Below are 12,526 nucleotides of genomic sequence, written 5' to 3' on the forward strand. Positions count from 1 at the left end.
TAGTGGTCCATTGTAGAGCATACCATGCTTTCGAGCGGAGTCCTGAGTGCCGCATGTCAGACCAAACGGGGCTTTCCCAACCAACATCGTGGAGGAACAACATCACATCTCTTTTTAGAACCAAGTATCAAGTCTCGGTGCCTGACACCTCTTGTTAGGGGGTCAACTTGTGCTCCATGGAGGACCATGATCGCCCTTCATTCAGGCGTGGCCCGAGCAGCCTGGGACCATGGAGGTCAGCTACATGTACCGATGTACTCATGATTGATGGCGCCCGAGTCCTGAAGATTTTAGTTCTCGCCTAGTGCCCATAGGGGGTTCGCCTCTCGGGTGCCATTATCACATCCGAGTTTTGCATGATGTCACAGAACACTCAAACGCTTCTATGACACGTTAGGGTCTCTGTAGCTCCAAGATCTTGAATTGGTCGGGTGGGAGGACCGAAAAGGTGCATCCCTTGGTCTCGCCTTGGTCTTTGAGGTGGGGCCGTTAATCCATCGTCTTCCTAACAGTCTTCGAGAGGTCATGCACATCATGGGGAGGTAGCCGTTGATGCGTGGCACCCGATAGGATGTGACACTTGGGGTTTCTCTCCCACCCCTATGTAAATCGGGGAAGGGCTGGGAAAAGGTGTGTCCTTGTACCCGCAAATTCACCTGCACCAGACCCTCTCTTAGTATCGCGCTCTGGCCAAACTCGTCGTGCTCCGGACTCCCATCATGGCCGTCGTCGCTCGCTTGATCTTCCTGTTCGGCGACCGTCGCCACTCGTTCTGCCCACCACCGTTTGCGCGGCTCTAGGTCTACGCTCCACCCACCGCTTTCTTGACGTCATGGGTTGCCCTCCGGTGCAACACGTGGTGCGGCGGAGTATTAGGCGGCAATGCCGGCAGCGTCGATGGTGTCCATCGTGACAGCCGAGCAACTGCAAACCTATTAGTGATGTTAGTGATTGTGAAAAAAAATTGATAATAACAATAGAAGAAGTGGTGGGATTTAAAAGTCTATTATACCCTCTGACTCAAAGGATGTTGCGTATTTGATTTTTATTCACACCCAAATCTTGTAAATTTTCATCAAGCTTATAGGTTTCTTAGAATGCAAAATCAATATTATTAGATTCATTATGAATATATTTTCATATGATACATAGGAGTATTTGATATTGTAGACATAGATAATTTTCTCAATAAATTTGGTTAAAGTTCGTGAGATTGACTTTCAATACACGTGGGCGTGGCAAGTTTCGCTGCAAACTGAAATTGTGTAGAACCAAAGAAGCAAACCGATCGTCTTTGCCATCTGCCGTCGACTCTCTCCTTCCAACCCCCGGTTCTTTCCCCTTTGCCATCTGCCGTCTCAAGTCTCGAACGCACCCTGTTCCTACTCCGCTCCGCCGAGACCTCGCCGCCGGCGACTCGGGATCTACCCCCTACACCTACACCACAACGCACTGAAGAACAAGGCGCAGTAACAGCAGAAATGGTGCTGATCCCTCTCATCCGGGATTACATCGACCGCATGCTCCAGGACATCTCCGGCATGAAGGTCCTCATCCTCGACCCCCAAACCGTACGTACGCGCCCCCCGAAACCCTAGCCCTGGCAGGCCTCTGCTCCTCCCCATTTTTCTCACCAGATCCGCGGGCTCGTTCCAGGTGGGGATGGTTAGCGTAGTGTACAGCCAGTCGGATCTCCTGCGGAAAGAGGTGTTCCTCGTGGAGACGGTCGACGACGCCTCCAGCTCCAGGGCGTCCATGGCGCACCTAAAGGCCGTCTACTTCCTCCGCCCGTCCTCTGACAACGTCCAGAAGCTTCGCCGCCACCTCTCTGCGCCGCGATTTGCCGAGTGCCACCTCTGTGCGTAATTGATCCCCATTTGCTATATTCAACCCGTGAACTTGCTACATTCCTGTTAGTTCACGTCTTTTCTCAGTTTTCTGTGTGTTTTACTTTGAGAAGATCAGAAGAGTTGATTGCGATGGGGATGCAAACAATTTGGTAGACAACCCCAACAAAATGAAAACCAGCACATGAAGATTGGGGCAAGCAAGATACTAAAGCAACTACTCAAGACTACTTGCTCTTTTCTGGAAAACATGTTGCTCACCCTACTGTCTAAGAAGTTTTTAAAGTTACGCGTAACTAGAAATAATAAAATTAAAATCAATACAATGTAGCAGTTTGGGTGATAGTGTTGTACCTTGTGGCGGGGTCTGAAAGAGGGACAAATGCTTGGCTTGTCGCAGCAGAGTTTTGCTGATTTTGTTCATTTATTGTTTGTTTCCTTGCAGTCTTCTCCAATATATTGAAGATTCCACAGATTCAGGTGCTTGCCGATTCTGATGAGCAGGAGGTTGTGCAGCAAATTCAGGTATATGTCGTTCATGATTGTAAGTACACATTGGAATGAAGTGTTTGAGAGTTGAAAGGGAGGATGGAGTTGGTATATGAATGCTGTTTTGTTTTGCAGGAGTTCTATGCTGACTTTTGTGCCATTGATCCTTTCCATTTCACTCTGAATATACACAATAACCACATCTACATGCTTCCAACGGTGGTTGATCCTCCTGGTATGCAAAGCTTCTGCGATCGAGCTGTTGATGGCATCGCTTCTGTCTTCCTGGCTCTGAAGCGTCGCCCTGTTATTAGATACCAAAGGACATCAGATGTTGCAAAAAGGATTGCACAAGAAACTACGGTGGGTCCACTGTCAATATTAAATATTACTACATGGAGACCATGAAAAAAAATCATCAACTTAGGATTTCAGCACATGTCAATATAAATATTTTTTTTTGGCAAGAATATTAAATATTACAACATGAAGCATTCTAGAGAAATCTTTTTACATGCTTATCCCAATGATTGAAACTGTTGAAAGATCACTGTCAACTATTATATTTTTGTTACTCTAGCACATCTTCAGGTGTTAACTCACTAGAAAACAGAAACACTTAACCTTTATACAGTAGTGATGATGCCTCATGCCTACACTGACACATGGTTCTTTTCGTACTCTTTTGATTATTCTGTTCATATCTGCTTTCTGTGCTGTGATCCACATCACTTATGCCCGTCCGATTGTACTTCCATTGTCTGATCTTGAAGGCATGGTTACATATAGCCTCTTCTTCCTCCCAAGCGATATGTTCATCTCTGCACACACTGCAAGCTAGTCCTAGGTGGATTTTTGTGCAGTTCTTACTGAAAGCTTGAATTTCTTTTATACCTTTTCATTATTTATCAATGATCTTAAGTTACACAACGTGAATCTAGGCTTTTATTGTTAGAGCATGTTAGAATGGTTTATTTATCAATTAAAGTTGTATCGATTGTAAGTTCGTCTCAGATAGGTATTCTCCGGGACTGCTTAGAATTGTTGAACCAACAATGAGATTACGAAGGGAGTTAGTATGGCTCTGACCCATTGAACCAACAATGAGATAATGAGAATACAACCAAAAAAGTTGTAGTTAAATTTTATTCATGTAAAAGGGTGGAGTGGTACGAGTATAAGGGCAGTAGTTTCCAATTTATCTAAATGAGTGCCTCTGGGTGGCACTATGTTACAATCATTGGTCAATTATGCATGTTTTAGAGAATTTTCATGATAAACTTCATATTCTACAAAAGGGAGTAGGAAGAAGTGCAATTTATAGAAGTAGAGGAAGATTGAAAATCTTTTCTGTGCCACAAAATGTACGCAATTCTGTATCATAATTATGCCTTACTTCTGTTTTAAGGATTTTGTGATGCCATTGTGACTTCTGTTTGGAATACTTGTTGCTCATGCACTTACAATTTGGAATGTGCAGAGGTTGATGTATGAGCAGGAAAGTGGCCTGTTTGATTTTAGAAGAACTGAAAACTCTTCCTTATTATTAGTGATTGACAGAAGGGATGATCCTGTTACTCCGTTACTTAATCAGTGGACATATCAGGTACTCTAAAAGATTATAATCTGTGGCTGTTTTGAATGTACTTTTCTATTGATTTGTTTACAAATTTGAATTCATAGGCGATGGTCCATGAGCTTATTGGAATTGAGAACAACAAAGTTGATCTTAAGGAGTTCGCTAATGTCCCTAAAGATCAGCAGGTTGAGAAGTGTTGAATTTCTTCTTTTCATACCATGTTAAAACACTGCATGAACTTTCTTCAAATATGATTGATGTGAAATATGCTGATATAGGAGGTGGTTCTATCAGCAGTACAAGATGACTTTTTTAGAGTGAACATGTTTGAGAATTTTGGAGACCTTGGTATGAATGTTAAAAGAATGGTAGATGACTTTCAACATCTTTCAAAAAGCAGCCAGAATTTTCAGAGTATAGGTAAGTGATATGGATTTTTGCTTTTGTTGTTTCCTATGAAAGAAATGGATCACGGAGAAATTGTGTCTATTTACCTAGTTTTTTTCATTTCATTTGTAATTTCACACCTTATACTTAAATATTGTCTTCTTATCCTCAACTAGTTTGATTTCTTTGAATAATTAATCTTGCTATAATATCCTTACTATCATATTAGTTATTTGTTATTGGTACTTTTATGGACAAGTGCATCTAATGATTTAAGTGTTGAACTTATTGTGTTCCTGTCCTCTCCTTACTATGTTATGGTGTCAGTTTATATTTTAAAACATGAATATTTTCATAAAAAACTATCCTCTTTTAGTAGCTGCAGTTGAACAAAATCTTAGCGCTTGTTGAATAGATGGCCCATAAGCCCATAACTAACAATCCAACATGCTATGAAATTTTTTGGGGGGTGGGTAGTGGAATGCAAATAACTGTAATAGGCTGTGGGTCATAAAAGGGGATCAGGAAGAAGATATCTGTCATGTGGGGCCGCACATATGTGCGCTGCTGCAAGGTGCCTGGAGGGCAGCCACCCTGATCTCCACCCTATGGGATCTGTTCGCATTAAGCTAGGTCAGGAGAAGCACCTTACTAGTTGTTTGTTCTTACCATATTGGGAGAAAGCACCTGATTAGTAACTAGTAGTCCGTGTCAGTTTAGGCTATGTTTCTATTATGCAATGCATCACTTATATATAAAGTGGCGTAGGCTGTAGCTTAAAGAAGATTAGGCTCCATGTACAGCAGCAACCCAGGTTGCCAGAGTTCGCCACCACAGCCGTCCAGAAGCCCAAGTAACCTCGCCCTCGCCCTGAAATCCAGCACGAGTACTACCTTCGAAATCTTGGATGTGACAATATATCTCTAGTTCTCGAACATTATGCCAATGTCACTTTGTACAATACGGTTTGTTGGTTTATAGTCTGAAATATATATGTGTTTTGTGCTTTGTTTTAAACTCTGAATGCCTGATATGCTAATGGTTGTAGATGATATGGCAAAATTTGTGAGCAACTATCCTGAATATCGAAAGACACATGGAAATGTGACAAAGCATGTTGCTTTGGTGAGCGAGATGAGCAGAATGGTGGAGGAAAGGAAGCTTATGCAAGTTTCACAGACGGAACAAGAGCTAGCATGTGCAAGTGGACAAGCAGCAGCCTTCGAGGTATTCATTTGATGCCCGGAAACTATTTCACGCCTTTCAGGGTAACTTGGTCTTGGTATAGCTTGATTTTAGAGCTAGTTATCAAATGTAAAGCTGCTACTACGTTTGTGATGTAAGACTGCTAACTTTTACATTCTCAAATATTGCTTTGCTATTGAAAAAAATCCCCCCCCCCTCTTGCCCCCCTATTTATATATCGTTTTGAAACCATTCTACTCTTGTTGTTGCTTTGACCAGTCAATAGCCATGTAAGTCGAATTGTGCCTCCCCTTAGAAGCAGCTTAAGGAGTTGATTTTTCTTTAAAAGAAAATTTACATTTCTGTTGCTGTGACCACTGCCATCAGCTAGTGTTCAAACCATACCTATTCTTGGAACTGCTGACCTATCTGTTGACTTGCTCATTAAGATAGAAATACATTATGTATGAGAAGGCTCATTTGTCTGATCAGTTTGATGCTAGTTGAATTAATGTGAGTAGGGTTTACTCCACAGAGAAACTGACCAGTTGATTATTTTTGCCAATCATTGACCAGTTGCTTTTTTGCAGGCTGTTACTTCCTTACTTAACAATGAAAGTGTATCTGATATTGATCGTTTGCGACTTGTAATGCTCTATGCTTTGCGGTATGAAAAAGAGAGTCCAGTTCAGTTGATGCAGCTTTTCAACAAATTGGCTTCTCGCTCTGCTAAATACAAGTCGGGGGTATGTGAACTGTACTAGTTCTTGTGGTAAAACATTTCTCCTTTTTTTCTTTGCACATGTTGCTTTATTTCTTTTTCAGTTAATGGTCTTTCTAGTTCTTCAATGGAAGTTAGTTTTTATTTGTACTGTTTAAAGCGTAATGAATCGCAGTTTAATACATCATTGAACCATTTCTTCTGTTTCTTGTTAACTACTCCCTCCGTCCCATAATATAAGATGTTATTTCGGTTGTAATAAATCTTATATTATGGGACGGAGGGAGTACCTTCTTGCTGGCCAATGGACTGAAAGTGCTGATCCATTGTTTGCTCTGGCTACAGCCAATATGGTATTGATTGTTTTCTGAATTCTAAATACCAAAGTTGAAGCAACACAAGGTTGTGGAGGAGCAACTCCACCTTGCTGGTACAAAGTGTTGAAGGAACTACTTCAACATGATGTGCTCGATATCACTCTAGAGGCGATAGGCCGATATGGCTGCATGAGTGCAAGTGCAATACCAGAACTCCTAGAATACAAGATCTAAGATCTTAAGATAAGAACACAAAGTTCTTTTAAGTGTAATTGGTACGTAGTTTGAGTTACAAACCTAGAGGTGAGGGCTTCTATGTATAGGCTTTGTGAAGCCTTCACATCTCAGCTTCTACTCATAGCTAGAAGACTCTAGAAAATATTACTTAAAGGTCAAGACATCTCAGCTTCTACTCATAGATAGAAGACTCTACTCGAAGGGAGTATTACTTAAAGGTTAAGAAAACAAATACAGCAACATATGACTGAAGGACCAACTTATCTAGAATGGAATAGAAATATGTAGAAGTCAATTTGATTTCTGTTTTTTTTCCTCTACTGTTCCTTACAATTATCCCATAGTTCTTTGGAACTTAGCCTTGAGTTATCTTCATAGAGTGCTTGTTCTGGATGGTAGAGAGTCAAGTCTTCAACATTGAATGTTTTGGGTATACCCATGTGCTCGGAAGATATATCACATAAGCATTATCATTTATCTTCTTTAAAATAAGGAATGGGCCATACTTTCTTTGTCCAAGTTTCCCATTGAACACCTAAAGGTAGCCTTTCTTTTCTGAGATGTACTATCATCTTATCACCTTCATAGGAGGAGGATTTCATCCTCCTTTTGCAGCCAGCTAACCGTTTGTACTTCTGATTTTGTGCTTCCAAAACACTGCAAATTTCTTTGAATAATCCATTGTAGTTATCAGCAAAGTACAATGCTGATTTTGAGTCCCCCCTTGATGGTAGCTTCACCAGTTCCACCACATGTGTTGGAACTTTAAAGAGAAAATAACTCCTGCTTGGAGTTATTGGAGAACTCAGCAAAAGATAAAGCAAAATCCCATTGTTCCTTTCTTTCCGCACATATGCAACAGACCAGATTACCCAAAAACTTCTGCACCATTTCTGTTTGTGGATGTACAGTACTAGAAGATTTTAATTCAGTGTTGAATGCGTCCACCAAGTGAGCCAATATGCAGCAAGAAACTTTCTATCACGATCTGAGACGATTGACCTTGGAAAACCATGAAGTCTGAACTGTGAACACTTCACGGAAGAGTAGTTTTGCCACATGACGAGCATTGCGGTATGGAATTAAATGAACCATTTTAGAGATCTGTTGGCCACCACAAACAGATCAATTCCTCGTCTGTTCTTGGCAAACCACAAGACGAAGTCCATACTCCATAGAGATGTTCTCCCATGCAGCAGCAGGAACATGCAAAGGCATGTATAACCACGTGTTTTGGACCTAGCCTTTGCAAGTTTCACATATGGGGCACCTTTGGACGAACTCTCCAGCATCTCCTTTTAGTTGTGATCAAAAGTAACGAGCCTCCAGGTTAGCTAATAGTATTGTCGCGTCTAACATGGCCACTAAGATAACTTAAACGGAGCTTTCTGATCAGCTTGTCACATAGGGTGTGTTTGGTAGCTGTTCTCATCCTAGCATGGCTGTTCCCCTTTGAGACATGCTGAGTACATGCAACTGCTGATGTTTGGTAGCTCTGTATGTACTGAGACATGCTGAGTTGAGACTTTGTTTGGTAGCCTGCATCTGGTTAGACATGCTGGGCTGAGACTCTGTTTGGTGGCCTGTATCTGAGGTAGATGTGGTTACCTCCTCTTAAGGTTGTAAGGATACCACAATAGTTACAAACACATCATAAAGAAAAATTGTGTGCACAATTAAATGGAGTTCTTGGCGCCAATACAACATTCAACCAATATTTCAACTACATGTAAATATGAAAAAAACATATTCAACACTTGACTAATAATAGGCATTACAAAAAGGATAGAATAACACAACATAGGGTCAATTGTATTAGCACATCCGAAAATAAGTTTGCCATGTCTGAAATTTATACATATACATACTACTTTACTAGACAGTGCTTTATCTCTGAAATTAGCACATCTATGAAACTACTGTAATAGTGCCATGGTGTCCTACGACTTTGTACAAAATTGTGCTCTGCACAATGGCCGGAAATTCGAGCTAGTATGCACACAGCAAGCACATACGGCTGGATCGCCGGCGAGCTTGGACGGCGGCGAGCAGACGAGGCGTCGACCTAGGGCAGCGGTGACCTGGGACGGAGGCAGCCACCAGGGGCGGCGAGGGAGAGCTTGGATGGGGGTGGCGGCGATGGTCACGGGGCGGCAACCAGGGATCCGGCAATTGCGCTTTGGTTCGCCATTGTTGCGAGATAGGGAGAGAGAGTCGAGAGAGTGGCAGCGGTCATGGGGGAATTTTCCGTTTCGGGAGGTAACCCTAGCTCGTGGTGGGTCATGGGGAGATTTTCTCGGAGCCCTGAGCGAGAGTAGTGAACGTCCATCTAGGTGTTCGCAAGTGAGCATGGTTGAGGGCCCTTTTTAGCATGAGTTGGACATAGCTGAGGAGAGCTCATAAACCCTACCAAATAGTGAAAAGTGGATTGGATAGGGAACTTTTAAGCTCATGCACCCTCCATGCATCCTACCAAACACACCCATAGTGAACTTCTTGGGATGCACAGACGATCATTCTTGAAGAGATAGCCATCTTGCACCAAATAATCTTCACCTGATGGCTGGCCCCTAATGTGCTTTACCCAAACATGGCCAAAGTCTTCGGCGGAGGTCCAGGTCGGAGCAGAGAAGGGCGGCGATGGAGGGTGCGAGGGGAGCTGGCAGGAGGGTGGCCGCGGAGGCGTTAGCAGCTACGGGAGGGGCGACACTGGTGGAGCCTCTCTCATGTGTGGCTAGATAAGGCCTAGCATGGACAGAATATTCAAACTGCAAAAGCCGAGGCTTGATGTTTTGAACCCAAGATCTCTTAGTTCTGATACCATATTAAGTTTCATGCACTGAGTAGAACCAAAAGTCCGAACTGATGGAGAAGGTTGGGCAATCCACATATATATACTTTAACAGTTTTAGTGATAAGTTCTTACATTTTATATCTTCATTTCACCGTATGAACTCCATTATACAGCAGATCTCTAGAATCGATGGTACACATGGTTCTTCAGATTCTAGGAAATATAATTTCTGTAAACCAGACTACCCAGCATTCCTTGAAGTGAATTAAACATGATGTTAATTAGGCTTGAATACTATAAATTATCTTTTTACTCATGTTTAATAAACATAATTAATGGGATCTTCATCAGTTGTTTGTTTTGTTATTTATACTACAGGCAAAAGATGGAAGTAGTCAGTTGTATTTTTATTGGAGGTTTGGGTAAGTCTAATCTGCGTTACTACTTCTCTATGCAGCTTGTTCAATTCCTGCTTAAGCAGGCTGGTGTTGACAAAAGAACAGGCGACTTGTATGGGAACCGTGACCTATTAAATATTGCTCGCAACATGGCTCGTGGACTTAAGGTCGACACAAAAGTTTGTCCCCACAGTTATGTTACATTTCCGTAGCTTGCTCCTTATGCGCTTATTGGTTGCAGGGCGTTGAGAACGTATACACCCAACACCAGCCTCTGATCTTCCAAACGATGGAGGGAATTGTCAAGGGGCGATTACGGGATGCTGACTATCCACTTGTTGGCAACCATTTCCAGCAGGGCAGGTTGGTCAAACATGTGCCATGTTAAGTGTCTGTGAAACTACTTTCTGTAATTCACTAACTTGGTTTATTGATGGACGTGTACAGTCCGTCCTTGAGCACATCCTACAAAATAAAGCTAAATCATTGATAGGGTACACTTTAGCTTTTGTTTAGTTTTCAAAATGCAACAGGCTAATTTATTGAAGTGGTGGCATCCCCACAGGCCTCAAGATGTTGTGATATTCATTGTTGGTGGGACAACTTATGAGGAAGCAAGATCAGTAGCCCTTTATAATGCAGCAAATCCTGGAGTTCGTTTCTTCCTTGGAGGTTCAGTGGTTCTAAATTCTAAGAGGTATGTACTGTTTAACCATCAGTCTCCTTGCAGTGCTTCATAGTGTGATAACTCTATTTGGTGTTAGATATTTCCTTATTTTATTTTTACTTGGAACACAATATTTGGATTACAATTTTTGCAGTTGGTTTCCATTAAATTAGATTTAGATGAGAGGGAATCATGATTTGATGGTGTTACCGATGACTTTGCAGATTTCTTGAAAACCTGGGGGAGGCACAAAGAATATCAAAGTCTAGCACTCTATTATGAGCATGCTGTTGTCCCCTCCTGCTCGAGGCTTGCGAGAATGTGATAATTGATAGTTTCACTGCATATATTCAGAGAGAATGCAATTTGTGGTAATTTTTGTAATGTATAGCTTTAGCTGTTAGTGCAATACCACAGCGTATCTATAGAGGGCTCAGCTTCTGTACATTTCACATTTGTTGTGATAATTTTTTACTACCCAGTTCCAGTCCAGTTGACACGATCAAGAAATGGACTATACAGAAATCTTTTCTTGTCTATTTTGATGGAGCACCACACTGTTGTTGGGGATCCTGGAGATAAGTGTGTTTAATCCCCTAAATTATTAGGTTCGGGACACATTACCCCTAACCCTTCTTTTCCGGGAGATACACATGAGGTTGAATTATTATGTTTAGTTTGGGCTTGACCATCTATCTGGCAACGTTGTGTGCTCCGTGGTTGTGTTGGTGTTGGAGCATCTCCAGCCGTTCGGTGCCTCCAGGGACCGAAATATCGGCTCCTGGGGGCTAGCCGGTGCTTTTTTCGCCGGTGGGGGCGGTCGGGTTCCCAACTTCTGCCCCAAGTTGGCCCCAGACGCCGTTTTTTGAAATACAAATTCGGCCGTTTTTTGAAAATACAAATTTGGCTAAATTTTGAAGAAAATGACATGAATTTGGATCAAATTCAGGCGGTTTTCATTCATATTTGTACAAATTTAAAGACATAATTAAAAAACTAAAAAAACTACGCCGCCACTGCCTCGAGCCTACTACATGTTCAGGAGCTTGTAGAAGGTGGTGCCGGCGCCGTCGTCCTGCACGCCATGCCAGGCGCGAGAAAGAGGGCGTCGGGTACTCCAACGCTGGCGCGTTGTTGCCCTCGATGTGCTTGAGGACGGCGTGGAGCGTGCGCCCAAGGACACCCTACCACTGACAGCGATCGTTGGAGTTGTGGCACCCCCTTGGCGTCGGAGCGCCGTTCGTGGACGCGAGCTGGTCGGCATGGCGGTGCTGCAAGTACGCCGTCCACAGAACGTGGTTGTCGGGGGCGTACTCCGGCTGCTGCCGCGCTTCCTCCGGCAGCGTCGCCAGGATCCGCGCGATCTCGCCACGACGTTCAGCGGTCGAAGGGCGGCGGGGGCATGGGGATGCTGCCGACGTTGAGCCTCCACGAGCCCGGCACGCACATGTTGGGCGGCGCTGGGTAGTTGGCCTCGTTGAGGAGGCGTGCCTCCCGCTCGTGTAGATGGAGGCGGCCGAAGTCGTTGGCCGCCGCTTCGTCGGTTGGGCTTGAGACGGTTAAAGGAGAGAGGATGGTCGACGACGAAGGAGAGAGGGGCGACGACGAGAGAGAGATGGTTGTGGCGAGGCAAGAGTGCGGCCAGCGGCGAGGAGGGGGCGGCGTTTACAACGGCGAGTGGGCGGCAGCAGCGTGGACGCGTGGCGGGAAGGGGCAGGACGCGCGGCGGCTCACCTTCATTGCGTCGCCCGTGATCAATGGAAGGCTGACCGACGACAGCCTTGCCATTGATTCGTGCGGGAGCCGAGGCGATGAGATGAGGACGACGATGCAGTCGCTGACTCGGCGGGTCCACGGGGTGGGAATCTGGCGCGGAAAGTTTTGGGCTTTTTTTCCTTTCCCCCG

General features: G+C 43.7%; 1 protein-coding gene across 1 annotated transcript; it reads left to right on the top strand.

Annotated features, from left to right (window-relative positions):
• Positions 1-1,282: 1,282 nt before the first annotated feature.
• On the top strand, positions 1,283-11,160 carry LOC119363876 (vacuolar protein sorting-associated protein 45 homolog). The gene is made up of 13 exons (XM_037629246.1): positions 1,283-1,571; positions 1,657-1,858; positions 2,293-2,372; positions 2,472-2,699; positions 3,817-3,942; positions 4,020-4,100; positions 4,194-4,335; positions 5,351-5,529; positions 6,078-6,233; positions 10,014-10,121; positions 10,196-10,317; positions 10,520-10,651; positions 10,846-11,160. Exons 1-13 carry the CDS (start codon positions 1,482-1,484, stop codon positions 10,901-10,903), a joined length of 1,704 nt encoding a protein of 567 aa, XP_037485143.1. The 5' UTR covers positions 1,283-1,481; the 3' UTR covers positions 10,904-11,160.
• The last annotated feature ends 1,366 nt before the right edge of the window (positions 11,161-12,526 follow it).

The sequence above is a fragment of the Triticum dicoccoides genome, chromosome 2B (genome assembly GCF_002162155.2).
Source record: "Triticum dicoccoides isolate Atlit2015 ecotype Zavitan chromosome 2B, WEW_v2.0, whole genome shotgun sequence".
Taxonomy (NCBI): Eukaryota; Viridiplantae; Streptophyta; class Magnoliopsida; order Poales; family Poaceae; genus Triticum; species Triticum dicoccoides.

Coding starts and splice junctions, on each gene's coding strand:
- LOC119363876 (XM_037629246.1), top strand. CDS start 1,482: ATGGTGCTGATCCCTCTCATCCGGGATTACATCGACCGCATGCTCCAG. Junction 2,700..3,816: donor GGATTGCACAAGAAACTACG/GTGGGTCCACTG, acceptor TGGAATGTGCAG/AGGTTGATGTATGAGCAGGA. Junction 5,530..6,077: donor GACAAGCAGCAGCCTTCGAG/GTATTCATTTGA, acceptor GCTTTTTTGCAG/GCTGTTACTTCCTTACTTAA.